The sequence below is a fragment of the Phaseolus vulgaris genome, chromosome 5 (assembly GCF_051622355.1).
Source record: "Phaseolus vulgaris cultivar YP4 chromosome 5, ASM5162235v1, whole genome shotgun sequence".
Lineage (NCBI taxonomy): Eukaryota > Viridiplantae > Streptophyta > Magnoliopsida > Fabales > Fabaceae > Phaseolus > Phaseolus vulgaris.
The window spans coordinates 41,590,139-41,608,517 of NC_143502.1; the positions used below are offsets into that span (position 1 = coordinate 41,590,139).

General features: G+C 34.5%; 1 protein-coding gene across 21 annotated transcripts; it reads left to right on the plus strand.

Moving 5' to 3' along the window:
• The first annotated feature begins 595 nt into the window (after nucleotides 1–595).
• Nucleotides 596–18,254, plus strand: BGAL17 (beta-galactosidase 17). 21 transcript variants are annotated; one of them, XR_016520854.1, is made up of 21 exons: nucleotides 596–871; nucleotides 1,180–1,281; nucleotides 1,633–1,828; nucleotides 4,337–4,425; nucleotides 9,770–9,850; nucleotides 10,461–10,555; nucleotides 11,560–11,630; nucleotides 11,908–11,998; nucleotides 12,071–12,188; nucleotides 12,270–12,365; nucleotides 12,454–12,502; nucleotides 13,184–13,371; nucleotides 13,451–13,522; nucleotides 13,675–13,824; nucleotides 14,826–14,876; nucleotides 14,955–15,126; nucleotides 15,269–15,414; nucleotides 15,607–15,672; nucleotides 15,882–15,985; nucleotides 16,644–17,177; nucleotides 17,883–18,254. XR_016520854.1 is itself a non-coding variant. In XM_068644572.2 (20 exons), the coding sequence occupies exons 1-20, from the start codon at nucleotides 683–685 to the stop codon at nucleotides 16,660–16,662; spliced, it is 2,145 nt and encodes a 714-aa protein (XP_068500673.2). In that variant the 5' UTR covers nucleotides 596–682; the 3' UTR covers nucleotides 16,663–17,532. The 21 variants fall into 21 exon arrangements, 5 of the variants coding, with proteins under 5 accessions (XP_068500673.2, XP_090158250.1, XP_068500674.2 ...); XR_016520856.1 differs by lacking the exon at nucleotides 17,883–18,254 and adding an exon at nucleotides 14,049–14,122 and having other exon boundaries at nucleotides 16,644–17,307; XR_016520858.1 differs by lacking the exon at nucleotides 17,883–18,254 and adding an exon at nucleotides 14,049–14,122 and having other exon boundaries at nucleotides 13,675–13,757; nucleotides 16,644–17,307.
• The last annotated feature ends 125 nt before the right edge of the window (nucleotides 18,255–18,379 follow it).

Here is an 18,379-nt window from a genome sequence, read left to right on the forward strand (position 1 = left end):
TTTATGTTCCAAAAACATTCTAAAAAATGAATCTAAAAATTATATTTAGAAGGAATTTTTTCCAAAATTTGTGGGGTGCAGGAAGAAATTTGTTTGGGTGCACGAAAAAACACTCCTATGGAACGAAGCACCAACTTTTAAGCCCACATTCAGAATGTGGTTTTTTTTATTTTGAATTAACTTGATTTAATAGAATTAATTTTGAGTTTTTTATTGATATATTTTAGATATAAAATATGTTTAAAATATATTCTGATATTAAATACGGGTATCTCTTTTAATAAAAATTTAAACCTTCATTTCTCACTGAATGTATATAAGGAACTAACGTTCTTTTAGCTTGTAACTTTTTAAAAACATAATCTTCTGTTAGTTAGAATAAATTTCATATAATTTTTTCTTTGGATAATATAAATTTTAAAAGATTTATTTTCCACTAAATAATTTTTGAAATTTATTATTGAAACTGATTTTGGGTTTGCAATGATAAAAAACAATTTTTAGTTTTGATTTTTCAAATTTTTATATAAAAAAGCTACAGGTGTTTTTTTTTTTTTTTTTTTTTTATTTAAAAAAAATGATCAAAATAATGGATATGTAAAACGAAAACATGTCATTGACTTGATTCGGTTAACAACAGAGAGTAATATTGAAGAGTGTTTGAAGTGAGTGAGGTGAATGAATGAAAATCCGATCGAAGAAGAGTTGCGGTGAAGCCTCCAAATTGGTGGCCATGGCGAAGAAGGGAAGCTCCAAAACTACCATTTTCTTCATCTTCGTCTCTTTCATACTTTTTTGTGCTATTCTCCCTGTTTTCGCTCCTCTTCCTTCTTTCCACTCTCACTCTTCTCACCATTCTCATCGCAATACAGTAAGTTTCTTTACTCATTCTCTCTTTTCTATTCATTTTTGTGCATCGTGATGTTGTCAACTGGTTACACAACTACATGAGCTAGCTCTTTGCCAAATGGTAATGCTAAGATTGATGTGTAGCAGAGGCAGTGATATTGGACTGTGCTGTTAGTAAACTGTTAGTGAAGGAGTTTCTAACTTTTAGCCCTTTTACTGAAATTAGGGAAAATGTTATGATATAATAAGTACTGTCTTCAATTCTTCAAGATAACTTGCACTATAGGTTGATTGTTATTTTCTACCTTAATAACTAGCTACGGTAATCAGGTTAACAGAAAGTTTGAGATTGCCAGTGATAGGTTCTGGAGAGACGGTGAACCGTTTCAGATCATCGGTGGTGATGTGCATTATTTTCGAGTGCATCCAGAGGTATTGCATTTCTTGTTGACATCTCTTAGTTTGGAGAGAGTGAGAGGGAATTTCAGCACCTGCCTGCCTGCACACCCACTGCACATCGTGATTGTGTTTCAGTCAATGGAAATATTATTGTTTCTTCCTCTTTAGATCTGTTTTTGTTCTTTTATCTTGTATTTTATGCTCAGCAGAACAAGAAAATGGAGTGAGCTATCACGTTCTCTTGTTATCTTCCTCATGAGGATAACACAGATTGATAAATGAATTTGCCTCATTATTATCTGAGACATCATAACTCATAAGCATTTTGTTTTGTTCAAGTTGAATGCTTTCATATGGCGATGTTGTTTTCTTTCTAATTGGCAGTACTGGGAAGATAGACTTTTAAAAGCCAAGGCACTGGGCTTGAACACAATTCAGACATATGTTCCTTGGAATCTGCATGAGCCAGCTCCTGGAAAGTTTGTTTTCGAGGGTTTCGCAAACATTGAAGCATTCCTCAACCTTTGTCACAAACTTGGTCTCCTTGTGATGATTCGACCTGGACCATACATATGTGCAGGTTGGATATTGTTGAAGATATGATTTGATTGTTAAAGATATGATCTCATTAGGTTGAATGTACATAGGGATGTAAGATGTATTTAGTAGATATGCAGAGATTTTATTTTATTTTGTTACCTTAATTATCTTGTACATATGATTATAAATAGATCAGTGTGTGTATGCTCATAACACACAATTCCCGTAAGCCGACATGGTATCAGGGTAGGGTTCAATCTCTCATTTTTTTTCTCGCCCAGTTACTGTTCTTCATGGTGAATAGTACCTTTAACGCTTCCTGCTTCCAAACAGCAACTCATAATCAAGACCAAAGATTTGAGTATAACCATTAACCACCCAACTATAGACACCCAATGACAACCAACAATAGCCATCTTTGGAGGTAATTTAACCCAATGGAGGAGCAAGAAACATAATACAGTTGCTAGATCTAGTATTGAAGTCAAAATATCTGCCATGGAAGCAGCTACAAGTGAAATTACATGGCTACAACAACTCCTTCAGCAGCTCCAATTGGGGAACATTTAGGACACTGCACTTATTTGCGTTAATCAAGCCACTCTTCATACTGCATCTAATTCAGTCTTCCGTGAAAAGACTAAATACATGGAGATATATTGTCATCTTGTGAGAGAAAGTGCTCTCAGGGAGAAATCACCATTGAATTTGTCAGCTCGAGTGACTAGCTACCAGATATGCTCACAAAATCTGTCAAGGGGTTTCGAATTGATCATATTTGTAGTAAGTTTGACACATTTGGCATATATGTTCTAGCTTGAGGGGGAATCTTGAAGATATGATCTAATTAGATTGAATGTAAATCAGGATATAAGATATATTTAGCAGATATGTGGGGATTTTATTTTATCACCTTAATTACCCTGTACATATGATACGATTATAAATAGATCAGTATGTGTATGCCCATAAAACACACAATTCCTGTAATCCTACTGATACCTTACTACTTAAATGCCTGTTTACTCAATTTATCAAGGAACTTAAAGTTTGTCTAGATTACCAAAACATAATTTGCCGATTTTCATATATACCTTTTCAGTGAAGAATGTAATTTTTGGGTTGTAGTCACTTAGATTATATCTCTTTTGACAAAATAGCAGAATTGTGAAACCCATATCATGCAAGTTCCATGATATTTTTAAATCTCCTCCCTGATTTAATCTATTCAGATGTCCCGTACAAGATTATATGGAATATTATAACTGTTAGATTCACTCACTAATTTTTTTTGAAATGACCTAGTTTCTCCACTCTAAAAGCCATCCTTTGCTCTTCCTTTTCAAATTGTACTTTGTGATGTATGGTTTTGTTCTGCTGCTTATGTTTCATTTAATAAATGTCTTGAATTAGATCTGAATTTCATTTGATTGCTTTACTTCATCCTACTTATATGCAGTATCATGTGTCAATTTTAAACTTTAATGATTTGCTGTTATGATTTTCAAATCTGAGAGACCTATCAAAGTTTTTATCCCAATCCATGATGACAAATTTTCTTTTTTTCCTGTATAGTGTGACAACAAGAGAAGGCAACATGTGTTTTCTGTTGCCAATCCAAAGTCTGTATGGCTGGCTGTTGTCATCTTTTTGTCACAATTATTTCCATTTCTTATTTTTTATAGATAATATGGAGAAGGAAATGTAGTAAAGGCTGACTGAGAACACAAACAAGGTCATTTCCTGATGTGTGGATGAGCATTACCCTTAAGGACTTATCCGTGGTATGTCGTGCAAGTCTCCCAGGGTACAAAAGGAACTTCTCGGGTAGTACCAAAGAGCACAAAACTAGCAAGCAAGCTCGTAAGAGCCAAGAACCAAAGATAGGAGAAGAGAGGAGAGTGAGTGAAGGTGGATTTGGAAGAGAGGAGAAACACCTCTTTATAAGGAGTGGAGACTTGACCTACACGGTCACAAGCTCCCACGATCCCGTTAGGTTATGAAGGATAGGGTAAATGATGTGGAAAACAGAGAAAGGGAGACAACGTTCATGGAGCTTGGAGGCCAAGGATCTCATAAACTAAGGCTCCAAGGTTCACAAGGCCAAAAAGTAGGGAAATTCAGATAGGCTTTAATATTTAAATTAACCAAAGGCAAAAAGAAAATAAACCAAGTGGTAAAAAGAACCTAACCTTCTTATCACAGGAGGGAGAATTGAACCGTGCACAAAAAAACCCAAAAAATGAAGCCCACCTCCTATACTATCTACTTTGGATGTGTAGTAATCTAGGAAATGTGGGACTATATGCCTTTTGTAATACTGAAAATTTACATTGGGAAAAAAATGTTTGGCTTCTGTACGCTGTGCACTAACTTTGGCATTGTTCTAGATGACTATCTTATCTATAGATATCTTATTTCCTCTTTTTATACAGTATATTTAATCCCCCCCTCACCCCCACCCCCTGGAATCTCCATTGATTTTGATATCTTGTTTAAAATGGTGAACAAGAATTCAAGATGAAGAGTTACTGTTGATTTGTTTCAGAGTGGGATTGGGGCGGTTTTCCAGGTTGGTTCTATTCCATGAACCCAACTCCCAGACTAAGATCATCTGATCCTACATATCTACAACTGGTATGTTTTTCTTAATATATTTGATTATAATGTTCGTCTTCCATGCAACTAACTTCTTTGTACTCAGTAATCTTATGGTTGGAGTTGTATTTTTTATGTTTTTTATTCTATATTTCAATCTCTTATATGCCTTTCTGTTTTTCTGCTCTTCCCTCATGTTTTGCAATTTTGGAAACACAACTCGACATGTGCCTCTTGGTGTTTTATAATTTTTTCATATTTTATTACATATTCTCTCTCATGTTCGATGTTCTTTCTTCTCCATTTAAAAATAGTGGAAAGAAATAGATGAAATATATTTCTGAGATCTCTTACAAATGTGATTACAGTCTCTATTTATAGACTGTTTTACAACCTAATTAAAGAAAGAAATAATAGGCAATGAAAGCCAGAAATAATGAGTGTTTAAAGCTGTACAAATCAAATAAAATCAAATCACTAACAAATCTGTCCTAATAAATATAAAATGGAATCTGCACTTAATTATAACATAATTCTCCTCATTATGCAACACTCCCCCTCAAGTTGGTGAATGTATATCTATCATTCCCAACTTGCAAGTAAGATCTTCGAATTGTTTTGTGGAAAGTCCCTTAGTAAACATATCTGCCAATTGGAGTCTTGAAGGGATGTACTCAGTGGCTATAAGACCATCATCCAACTTCTCTTTAATAAAGTGTCGGTCTATCTCTACGTGCTTTGTTCGATCATGTTGAACCGGATTGTGTGCAATACTGATAGCGGACTTATTATCACATGCCAAACCCATAGGAGCTTCATATTTTATTTTTAGGTCATCAAGTATAATCTTCATCCATAAGAGTTCACACACCCCTTGAGCCATGGCTCTAAATTCTGCCTCTGCACTTGATCTTGCAACTACATTTTGCTTCTTGCTCCTCCATGTCACCAGATTTCCACCCAAGAACATGCAGTACCCTGTGGTGGATCTCCTATCAACAATCGATCCTGCATAGTCAGCATCAGTATATACTTTCATGGATAAGTTTTCCCCCTTTTTGAATAGCAATCCTTTTCCTGGAGAGGCTTTTAAGTACTGAATAATTTTATCTACTGCCTGCAAGTGTCTTTCTCTTGGATCATGCATAAATTGACTAACCACACTAACTGCATAGGCTATATCTGGCCTAGTGTGTGAAAGATAAATGAGTTTTCCCACAAGTCTTTGATATTGTGTCTTCTCCACTTTTGGGTTTTCCTCATCATTCCCAATCCTATGATTTTGCTCTATTGGCACTCCAGTGGGCTTACAACCCAACTTACCAATCTCTTTGAGAAGATCAAGGATGTATTTCCTTTGAGAAATAAAGATGCCCTGTCTCGAGTAAGCAACCTCTATCCCAAGGAAGTACTTCAGCTTCCCAAGATCCTTCATTTCAAATTGAGCAGCTAGTCTCTCCCTCAAATTTTGTTTTTCAATCTCATCATCACCTGTAATAATCATATCATCTACATAGACCAAAAGTAGAGTGAGTTTACCATTATGAGAATGTTTTATAAACAGAGTATGGTCACCTTGGCTTTGTTGGTACCCCAAAGATACCATAGCTTGAGTAAACCTTCCAAACCAAGCACGAGGTGATTGTTTAAGACCATATAGGGCCTTCTTAAGTCTGCACGCCTTATTCCCTTCATTAACAATACCATAACCAGGTGGAATCTCCATGTATACTTCTTCCTCCAAGCTTCCATGCAAGAAGGCATTTTTAACATCAAATTGATGCATTGCCCAACCAAAGTGTGCTGCCAGGGAGAGAATAATCCTGACGGTATTCATTTTTGCCACTGGAGCAAAAGTCTCCTCATAATCGATCCCATAGGTTTGAGTGTACCCTTTTGCAACCAACCTTGCTTTATACCGATCGAGTGTGCCATCAGACTTATACTTAACTGTGTATATCCACCTACAACCCACTGCTTTCTTATCTTTTGGTCTCTCTACAATCTCCCAAGTCTCATTCCTTTCTAACGCGCTCATTTCTTCATTCATGGCTCGAATCCAGTTCTCATCTTTTAAGGCTTCTTGTACCGATGAAGGGATTTTGATAGAATCAATAGTTGAAAGAAAACTCTGGTGCTGCATAGAAAGTTTTTCTGTAGACACAAATTGGGATATAGGATATTTGGCACAAGATCTTTTTTCTTTTCTCAAGGCAATAGGTAAATCATTTAGGTTAGGTTCAAAAGCAGTATTTAAGGTGTCCTCAAGAGTCTCACTGGTATGAGTTCTTACCTCCGGTTCAGACAATTGAAGTTGCTGTTCGACCAGGACGGGTTCTTGTTGCCTTCGCTGATATTGTTTTCCAAAATATTTGTCTTCATTATTCTTCTCTGGTAATGATGTTGGTGCAGGGTCTTTGTCATCCTCCCTAAGAACGAAATCCTGCAACAAAGGAAAAGGTGGCAACTCAAGGTCCTCAACTTCTTGAATACTCTCCCCCTGAAGCTGAGAACTAGGAAAGAAAGACTCTGTTTCATGGAAGGTGACATCTTTGGAAATATACACTTTACGACTTTGAGGATGATAACATTTGTACCCCTTTTTGTTGGGGGCATAACCGATGAAGACACATTTGATGGCACGAGGATCTAACTTACCCCGATAAGGACTATGAACATGGACAAAAGCAGGACAACCAAAGACACGATTCTGAAGACTATTCAACATGGGAATAGAAGGATAGAATGTGGTCATAACCTGAATAGGAGTAATACCCTCTAAAACCCGAGAGGGTAATCTATTAATCAAATAAGTGGCAGTCAGGACTGCTTCCCCCCAGTAAGATCTAGGAACAGATGTTTGGAAAAGTAAAGCTCGAGTAACCTCAAGGAGATGACGATTTTTCCTTTCAGCAACCCCATTTTGTTGAGGAGTGTCCACACAGGTTAATTCATGAACAACTCCATTTTCCTCAAGGAACTTGGAAAGGTTTTGGTTCACATATTCTCTTCCATTATCAGAACGCAATCTCTTAATTGGACTTTCAAATTGTGTTTGAATCATTCTGTAAAACTTTACAAACAAGTGAAAAACTTCAGACTTATCTTTCATGAGGAATATCCAAGTAACCCGAGTACAATCATCAATAAATGAAACAAACCATTTTGCACCCGAGATATTAGGAATAGGTGAAGGTCCCCATACATCTGAATGAATAAGATCAAAAGGTTTAGAACTTTTATTACCATTGGGAGGAAAAGTTGTCCGATGGTGTTTAGCAAACTGACAAACATCACAATGAAATGACTCAGACACTTTTGTAAATAAAACAGGAAATAAGGACTTTAGGGTACTAAATGGAGGATGACCAAGACGTCTGTGTTGAAGCCATATCTGAGAGGATGACCAAGATTCACGACCTTGCTGAAAATTAGAAGTGTGTGCCTGTAGTCTAGCACCCTTTTTACTTTCTTCATGTTGTAAATAATATAACCCGCCCTGCTCTTTAGCAATTCCAATAGTCTTCCCCGTGGCAAGATCCTGAAAAACACAATGGGAAGGGAAAAATACCACTGCACAATTTAAATCTTGGGTAATCTTTTGAATAGACAAGAGGTTATTGGATAGTTTGGGAACATGAAGCACATTTTTTAAAGGAAATGAAGGTTGAAGGTGAATGTTACCACAACCATTAATGGGGGTAGTGGAACCATTAGCAACAGTAATATATGGCTTACCGGATAAAGTAGTGTAGGATGAAAAAAAAGAGGAATGAGGTGTCATATGATCAGTAGCACCAGAGTCTATAATCCAGATATTTTCAGTACTAGAAGCATTAAAGGATAAAAAACTAGAACTCTTACCACTCATAGTAAAGGAACAATAGCTAGATGGCTTACTAAGGGAGTCCACGAGAGTTCAAAACCAACTTTTTTCAGATTGGCAAAATTTGATCCTGTTCACGCACAAAAAAAAAAAAAATCCGCCGGAAAAATTTTCCGGTGGCGGTTTCCGGCGAGCAGTGGCAGTTCCGGCGAGCGACGGAAGTGGTGGTCGGTGGTGGTGGTCGGCGGTGGCAGTAACGGTCAATGGTGCAAGGTGGTGGTGGTGGTCAATGGAGAAAGGATAAGGAAAATAAAAAATAATTGCAGCAATGAAGGCTGTCCAAAAGAAAAATAATTGCAGCAATGAAGGCTGTCAAGAAAAATGATTACAGCAATGAAGGCTGTCAAGGAAAATGATTACAGCAATGAAGGCTAAAAAAAAAAAAAAATTGCGGAAGCAGAGTCTCCTAGATCAGGAGCTCTGATACCAAGTGGAAAGAAATAGATGAAATATATTTCTGAGATCTCTTACAAATGTGATTACAGTCTCTATTTATAGACTGTTTTACAACCTAATTAAATAAAGAAATAATAGGCAATGAAAGCCAGAAATAATGAGTGTTTAAAGCTGTACAAATCAAATAAAATCAAATCACTAACAAATCTGTCCTAATAAATATAAAATGGAATCTGCACTTAATTATAACATAATTCTCCTCATTATGCAACAAAAATGTAAGTTTTTTTAGTCTTGACAATTTCTGTTTTGTCTGCATGATAATCCTGACTTTCTAAGAACAATGTGAATGCAGTATTCTCTTTTTATGCGAGAATCAAACAATGTTATATGAATTACAGATATGTTGCCTTAATCAGTTCAGCATCATCCTTATGATTCCTGGGCTTAAAATCTCAAGCATGGCTTCTATAATAGGTTGTAACCCCTTGCTTGATACCACGAGTGGTTTAGTAAGGAGCCTGGAGGTTGAGATTGCCGTTACCTCTTCTGAGACCAAACTTCTTAGGCCTGCATGCCTTGCTTCTCTTGCGTCTTCTTAAAGTTAAATTAAGATTATGGTAACATGTAACCTCAAGATTTGAATTTAGCTCAATCTGGTTGTGACAATTAAAGAGTGCTGGTATCATTTAGAAAGTTATTGAACAATATACAAGTGCAGATGTTGTCAGGCTATAACACTGCCTGTCTCTCTCATATTGATTCTACAGAATCAGCCACGTTGGAGAAATTCTTTAGTGCCTTTGCTGTCAAGCTATGCACAATTAAACCATCTATTTGATATTTCTAGAAGGGAATAGGTGAACTTTGTTTGTGACTTCCTTGTAACAATGTCTTAGACTGGTTTAAATGGAATATGTTAAACAAGGCATTATGATCATTGAACTCATAGCATTTTGTAAACAACTCTAGATTGTATATGTAAGTAATGTGATTTTGGAAAGGATGTCTATGTCCTTGAAAGCACTTGGTTTACGTTTTTCTCCATGTTTATACATTATTTTTATTGACGTTTGGACTTATTATAGTTTGAAATTTAAGGTTGAAAGATGGTGGGGTAATCTGCTTCCAAAGTTTCTTCCTCTCCTATATGACAATGGAGGCCCTATAATAATGGTTCAGGTATGTTGTTTTGGGTAGAATTTATTAATTGTATTCACCTGATTGGCATTATTATACCAGATGTTTAAAAAACATAAAATATGTTGAAGTGCATGTTCTGACTTCAAAAACAATAAACTTTATGTGCTTATTTGCTTCTTCAAGTTATAGGGGTATGATGGAGAATGAAAAGAGATATTCGGAATTGTTGATATGATATGTATTAAAGACAAATTATTGAAACCATACACTAATCGTTTCAGGTCATCAGTATACTAATGCTGTACACAAAACTTGATTGGTACAAGCCTGACACAATAATACCAATAAGTCATAAGATTAAAAAACAAGAAGAATCCTATTATTTTTAACATTTATCTTCGTATTTGTTCTCTCTAAAACTTAAGCTATGTGTGGTTTGCTTACATTCAGTAGAAAGTAGTCTGTCTAAATAAGCAAGTATTCCTCTACTCATGTGAATCCCTGAATGCTTAAATTTCTTTATTTAGATTGGACTTAATGTCACAATTAGTGAATATTTTTCAAGATTTGTACATTTCTTCTCTTTTGATGTTAACCACTTATCTTATGAAAGGAGGATTATATTGACTTATATGACATCATTTGACAGATTGAAAATGAGTTTGGTTCTTATGGAGATGACAAAGCATATCTCCATCACCTGGTCACCCTGGCTAGAGGTCATCTTGGTCATGATGTTATTTTGTAAGGGTTGTTATGTTTTTTAACCCTGCCACTTTATTGTGCTTAAACTGAAGTATCTTTCTGTAAAATGATATATGGATGCTATAGTAAAAGATGTTGGTTTGTAGGACTATGGTCATCTGAAGAGTTAGACCGTGGCTTTTAGTTCTGTCTGTATCTTTCGGTCTCAGTAATTTAACTGCCTAAATTTCAATGTGAAGAAAAATGAAAAGAAGATACTGATAAAGAAGTGGATAAATTGGAAAAAGGAGAGAGAATGTACTGAAAGAGGAGGATTAAGTGGAAGAAGCTAAGTCAGGATAAAAAGAAGTCAGGCCACCCCAAATAGTCCAATTTTTGAACTATTGAGGATAAAACATTAGCTATTAACGGAGTTGACTACTAGTTTCCAGTCAAACAATTAATCAATAATTTTAGGCATCCTGAATGTTCCTAGTTATTTTTTCGTTTTTTCACTTAATCTCACTTTTGCAAAGTATCTCTCAGATATATGCAATTTTTAATTCATGCGTGTCCAGCTCCCCTTATGATGGGTTCTTTATCTCAGATATATGCAATTTTTAATTTTCTTGCATCTTCATAATTAAATCTACCAAATTTAGTTTACAGTCTCGTAGGAATTCCTGTCTAGACATTATAATTTGTACAGGGAATGAAAAGAGATTGTAAACAGTTTTTTGTAGAGCAAATCATTTGGTGACAGCTAAAGTTCTCTTTTCTATACACATTTTTGCAGTGGTCTCTATAGTGTTTAGAGGTAAATAAGATAATGTGCTATAGTGGTATATTTTTCAGAAAAAAGTATTGATATGTTTATCAATAAAGAAGGATTGGTTAAAAATAGAAACATGAAGTTGAATTTCAACTTTTGAACTTCTATTCATAATGTTCAAATATACCCATAAAAATCCAAAATTTAAACCGATAATGGAACAGGGCAATATCATGGCTTAGAGTTCGATCTCTTATTTGTTAATCTTTTTCCTTATATTCACTGTTTTCAGATACACTACAGATGGAGGCGTGAGGGAAAATCTTGAGAAAGGATCTATTCGTGGGGATGCTGTCTTTACAGGTGGAAATTTGTTATTATAAATGTTACTTTAAGGTTTTACAAACATGTATTTTCTCACCTTCCTCTCTCTCCCTCCCTCCCTCCCTCTGTATAAAGATATGTGAATAAGAAAAACTCTCAAAGTATGTGACATGCGACATCCATGACAGATTTGTGTGCCTGTGTTTTTGTGTGAACTCCAATCTTATTTTCTTATCCTTATTAATTTGTTGTTGATTGACATGACTGATAATAATATATATATATATATATATATATATTTTTTTTTTTTTGGTAGCTGTTGATTTCAGTACTGGTGATGATCCTTGGCCTATATTCAAGTTACAAAAGGAGTTCAATGCCCCAGGAAAATCACCACCTTTGTCAGCGTAAGTGCACTCCTATGAAATATTATTTCTGTTTATCAAATGCAAAATACTCAAAGTGCTTTGTCATATCAGCGAGTTTTACACTGGGTGGCTTACACACTGGGGAGAGAAAATTGCCACGACAGATGCTAATCTTACAGCAGCTGCTCTTGAAAATATTTTGCAGAAAAATGGTTCTGCAGTCCTCTATGTATGTCTCAACCTCTACCTTTGTACTGTTTGAAAATCACATTCTGAATAATCTTCTTGGTTTGGGTTTTCTAATTTTCAGATGGCACATGGTGGAACTAACTTTGGATTTTATAATGGAGCCAATACTGGTGTAGATGAGGCTGACTACAAACCTGATCTCACTTCTTATGATTACGTTAGAAATCTTTTAACCCTTATGTTGAACCTTCCATAGTGAACTGTCGCATGCATATTCCAAACTGGACTGACTATCACATATCCAGGATGCACCAATTAGGGAATCTGGTGACGTTGACAATTCAAAATTCAATGGTATGGATGTAATGTTTTTCACTCATTTTCAAGCCATCAATATTGTATTGTACTTTTTAGTTTTCAAAATATTTACTATTTTGCAAATCTTTAGCCTACTAAAGCACTTTGTCATGCTGTGGAAGCAATATTCAAAGAGTCAAATAGAAAGTGTGTCTGAATGGCTCTGGCTGGATATCCTAAATACATCCAAATTCTACCTTTTAATTTCTAATTATGTCTTTCTATGTTTTATGCTTTTCATGTTTATTATAATGTTATAAACATAGTCGAGGTTTCAAAATCACACCCTTTGTAACTTGGTTTCAGAATTAAGAGATTACTCTTGTTTTATAGGGAAAAGAAATATGATATTTGTTATAGTTCGGGTGTTCGTGTAGAGAAAGAAATCATTTCGCGTAAAACATATTGGGCAATAGCAAGTTTCAAGAAAGTTGTACTTTTTCACCAGTCACCCTCTCGCATATTATGAATCAAAATTATGTGAAACTTTACAATCTATAATGTTTAATACTTGAATTACTTCCGTACTTGCATAAAATATCATATATTCAGTTGAAGAATATCTTCTTGTTGATCCAGACTATAATCCTTCTGGTTTTGTCATTATTTGTTAAACTTTGTTATTTTCACTATAATCATCCAAGCAAAACTTTAAATTTGTGCTTGCATATGTTTCAGATATTCGAAGGGTTATAGCAAGATATACCTCAGTACCTCTTCCATCTGTTCCCTCTAATAATGAAAAGGCAAGATATGGACCAATTCACTTACAAAGAAAGGCTTTTTTATTTGACACGTTAGATTTCACCAATTCCACTAATGTGTTTGAATCTGAAACTCCAATGCCAATGGAGTATGTCGGCCAGGTATGTCATTTCTTTTCATATCGGTGAAAGATTCCTAAACTCCTAGATTGTATTATTTAATATTAACCTTTGTGTTCAGTTGTTTGGTTTTGTATTGTATGTCACTGAATACAGAGCGAAGAGAGGTGGAAGAATTTTGTTCATACCAAAGGTGCTATTTTAATTCCTTCGTTAGTTCTCATTTTGTTTCGTAGCTACTTTCTTGTGATACTATCATCTTATTTCTATTACCCATAGCTAGAAAGTTTACAGAATGTCTCTTCAATATAGCTTCTCTAAATACAATGAATGATAAATGTGCAGTTACATGACAGAGCTCAAGTATTTATTTCATGCCCTTCTGAAGAAAATGGTGCTAGGCCAACTTATGTTGGAACTATTGAAAGGTGGTTAAATAACAAACTAAGTCTTCCTGATGTTAAATGCCATTCTAAAACCAACTTATTTATTCTGGTATGTACCTGCTTTCTTTATGGATTCTTATATCATTGTGTAAAGAATTTATTTTTGGCCGATTTTTAGTTCATGAGCTTATATGTCTTGTACTATGCAAATATCAGTTTTGATTATTTCTCTTGGTGGGATTTCATGAATTGATCTTCGTCCTTCCTTGTGGAGAAAACAAGGGATACCAGAGAATTTAAATATTTATTGACGACTTGAAGTTTTGGTTTCAGTGGTACTTTAAGAGAACCACAAGTCCGTTACACCTGTTGCTTTACGCTACTCAAAGAAGTTAACATAAATAATGGTAAAAAATGTTGGTTTTAGTACTTACAAATTTGTTTTTAGTAGAACATTTGTTTTTAGTTAGTCCTTAGAGAAGAAATAAAACAACAGCGTAAGCTACTTGATGAATAATGTAAGGTTTGATTATGCTTTTAGTCTCTGAAATTTGGAGTGAATCATGTTTTGGTTCTCTAAATTAAAAAAAATAGTATATTTTACTCTCTCAAATTTGAAAATATGATTTTAGTTTTTAAACACTAAATTTGAGAGACTTAAAACAGTTTTTTTTAAAATCATTTTGGTTGTTCAAATTTAGTTTCTAGGTATTCAAATCACATATTTGTACTTTAAGAATCTAAAAAGTGATTATTTTTTTAAAAAATTCGTAGGACCGTAATTATACTTACTCTAAATTTAGAGACCAAATACATGATTAAGTCATAATGTAATTATGTTTTTTTTCTTAACTTCTACTTATAAAGTGAGCCATTTGAATTAAATATTGGGCCTAATTGTCAATATTAGAAGTTAGTTGCTGAATTGATACATTTCATTCGATTTTTGTAACTTGACATTATTTATTGATAACTTCTTACTTTAGTTGTATAGTTTGTTATTTCTGATTGTGAGTTATATAAATCAAGATGCCTCAACTTCTGAGCGGTTTCCTTCAGCTGATAACATGTTATGGGATTTCGCCGAATACTTTCTTCTGCCTTTTGTAGGTTGAAAACATGGGTCGTGTAAATTATGGGGCTTTCATCTTTGATAGAAAGGTATAGGTCATCTGAAGCTGATGCTGCAACTCTAAATGTTTGATGGTAATTGGTTGATGTTTGACACAACTTCTACAGGGCATTCTGTCTTCAGTTTATCTGGACGGGGAAAAAGTAAAAGGGTGGAAAATGTTTCCTATTCCTTTGCACAACCTGAATGAAATGTCAACCTACAATCCTATCTCGCATGCTTCATACTCTGCATTCAGTGAAATAACATCATCCAGAAAAAAGTTGATTTACAAGCATGGTATGTACTAAAATACATTGTGGGTGTGTGGAGAGATGCCTTGTTCTATCATCAATGCTCGTTTGTATCTCGTAATTTTCTCAGTCATCACTTTTATGGTATTTTAAATCTTTGATGTCAAATGGTGTTTCTTTTCCTGCAGAGAATACTTCCAAAGAACCTGCATTTTATTCTGGCCAGTTCTCAATTGATAAATCAAGTCAGGTCATGGATACATTTATATCATTCAGCAATTGGGGGAAAGGCATTGTGTTTGTCAATGACTTCAATATAGGAAGATATTGGCCGGTAAAGTAAAATAGTATTTTATTCCTCTTAAACAAATTATAATTGTGATTAAACATGGGTATAACTAGAAAAACATTACAAATGATGTTATCCTGGATTTGTAAAACAACTATGAATCTATGATTTCATAAGATTTTAGAAGGGAGTAGTAAGTTGTCTAACAATGATGCTTTTGCTTTGGTTCTTTGATAGTTGAGAGGACCACAATGCAATCTCTACGTTCCTGCACCACTCCTAAAGCAAGGAGATAACTCTTTGGTATGTTCCCTGAATAGCTTTAATAATTTGACTCTAACATTTATAATTGTTTTCTGTGATGTAAATTTGCTAAGGTAAATGTAACTCTGAACTCATAAATGGTTTCTATTGGAGATGTTATAAGACTTCACTGGTATATCTCAAAAATTGAAATTCACTTGAGAGAATCACATTCACATTTGATTACATTCTCCTGAACCAATGTGCAGGTAATACTTGAGCTAGAATCTCCAGATCCTGAACTTGTGGTTCACACAGTCGATGAGGCAGACTTCACATGTGGTTCTAGTGGGATGAGTCTTCATCAGCTGAAGTAAAATGTCATAAATTTGAAAATACTTTAAGAAGTTGGAGTTCAATAAAGTTTCTTACCTTCAATCAATTTTAAATATACTTGTTTCAATAGTTTTCCTCGTTTTGTGTGTGCAGAGTAAATCCAGTCAAAAGATAAATATTAATAATCACTTTTGAAGTGTAAAAACTATTGAAGAAAAGTCTCAGTTTTCACGTTTTATTCTAATATTATAAAATAATATTTATACTTTGTAGACATAAGCTTCCACTCTTTAGATATTTTAATTTTAGTTTTATTTCATAAATGTATATTTACTTTATCTCGCAAATATCAAAATATCGTGTAATTGCTAGTTTTAATTGATTATCTTTATGAGCAAACTTTTTTTAAACCATATGTGAAACGGAAATTGAATATTAAGGTCAGTAAAGTACACAAATGGTTCAAACTAAAAATAATAAAAAGTGTGTAATATATAAATAAACTGACTTCAACCTTAACTACATTATCATTGATAGATATTTTTAAAACATATATTTTAATTTTGTAGATTATATTTGAATTTTTAAATATTTCAGTTAGGAATCAGTTTTTATTTTCAAAACAAAACAGTTTTTTTTTTTAATATAATTCAATTAAGGGGGGAAATTAAAAGCTTTTTTCCCTTATTTTGCAGTAAGCAGAAGGTAACATGAATGATTCAAGAAGCAGCACACAAGCTTGTGCTGCTTGCAAGTACCAACGAAGGAAGTGCGGATCCAAGTGCATTCTTGCGCCGTTTTTTCCTCATCACCGCGAAAAACAGTTTCTCCTTGCTCACAGGCTCTTCGGAGTTGGAAAAATCACGAACATGATCAAGCCTCTCGATCCTGGTCGCAGAAACATAGCCATGGCCACCATTATCTACGAGTCTGATATGAGAGCCAAGGATCCTGTTGGGGGCTGCTTGAGGATCATTCAAAACTTACAATCTCAGATTGCATATTCTCAAACTGAACTCCAACTTATGCTTCAACACCTTGCCTTCTTCAGACGATCACCACCACCACCCTCCTTCTCATCCCATCCTTCTCCTTTACCATTTCAATTTCAACACCAATTCAAATCGAGAGGTCCATTACAATTTCAAGAAGAGAAAGATCCTTATCATTTATTGCAAGAAGATATAAAGTTGGAGACTGACAATCAGGACGCATGGCGTCGTCGTCGGGTATGATTGGTGTTCTTTTAAAAAAAATTAATCTTTTTCACAACATGTGTAGATGGTGCATGAGAGTTGTTCAAATATGCAATTATTTAATTTTTATCATATGGTACGAGTTTTGTTATTTTTTTTTCAATTATATTGTTTTGTGATTCATGAGAAATGAAAAACTATCTTCCAAGATAGTAGATAAGAAAGTGAAGAAGTGAATGGGTATTGGAGCCTTTTGGGTGGATGGAGTTGTGGAGGAATTAATGGAGAAGAAACTGAGTGATTCAAAGCACTTTTCTTGTGAGTTTTAAGAAAAAAAAAAAGAAGTGTGCATACATTAATAATCACATCTTTTTCTCTTCTTCGTGAATGGATCCTCTCTCTATATATATATATATATATTTTTTTTTTCCCATAAAACCTCATGCTTTTATATGCAATCTAATTTAAATTAATTATTTATAAGAGCAAAACATGAGTATATTTCCAGTTAATTAAGAGTTTCTACTACTCATTTTATTACTTTTATATTTTAATTAAATAAAATTCAATACTGGTGTCAAAAATATTTTTTTAGTTTGCCATTAAGACATTGTTACGCAGATAAAAGATAAATTGAGAAAATAGCAATTAAAGCAAACTTGTATAACTATCCGTATGTGTTGTTTGTCTGGGAAGAAAGAGGAAACCACGTTTCACTTTTTTTTTTTGTACATGTAGAGTCGTTTGGCTCATGTGGTCTAAGTGCTTCGAGTGGACGTCAACAGAACATAACGAGCCTTGTACATGGGGATGCAGATGGCTTTGTACACGACGGCGCTCACGCCTCGTGGAGGAGCTTGTAGGAGGAAGAGTGGAGTGGGTATTTGAGCCTTTTGGGTGCGTCTTTTACTTGATTGGTTGCCATGGAGAGTGATCCATTGTTGCATGGAGTTGTGGAGGAATTAATGGAGAAGAAAGTGAGTGATTCAAAGCATTTTTCTTGTGAGTCTTAAAGAGAAAAAGAAAGTGTTGTTGAGTTCTCCATGCATGTGAATAATCACATTTTTTTTGACGTGAATGGATCCTCTATATATATATTTTTCCATAAAACCTTAAATTTGCTAATTTTGAACTTCACCTTTATTTATCTCTACCTTCTCGTCTCAGTCAAATCTCATTCAAGCTATCTTCTTGCCTTTATATGCAATCTAACTCAAATTAATTATTTTATAAGA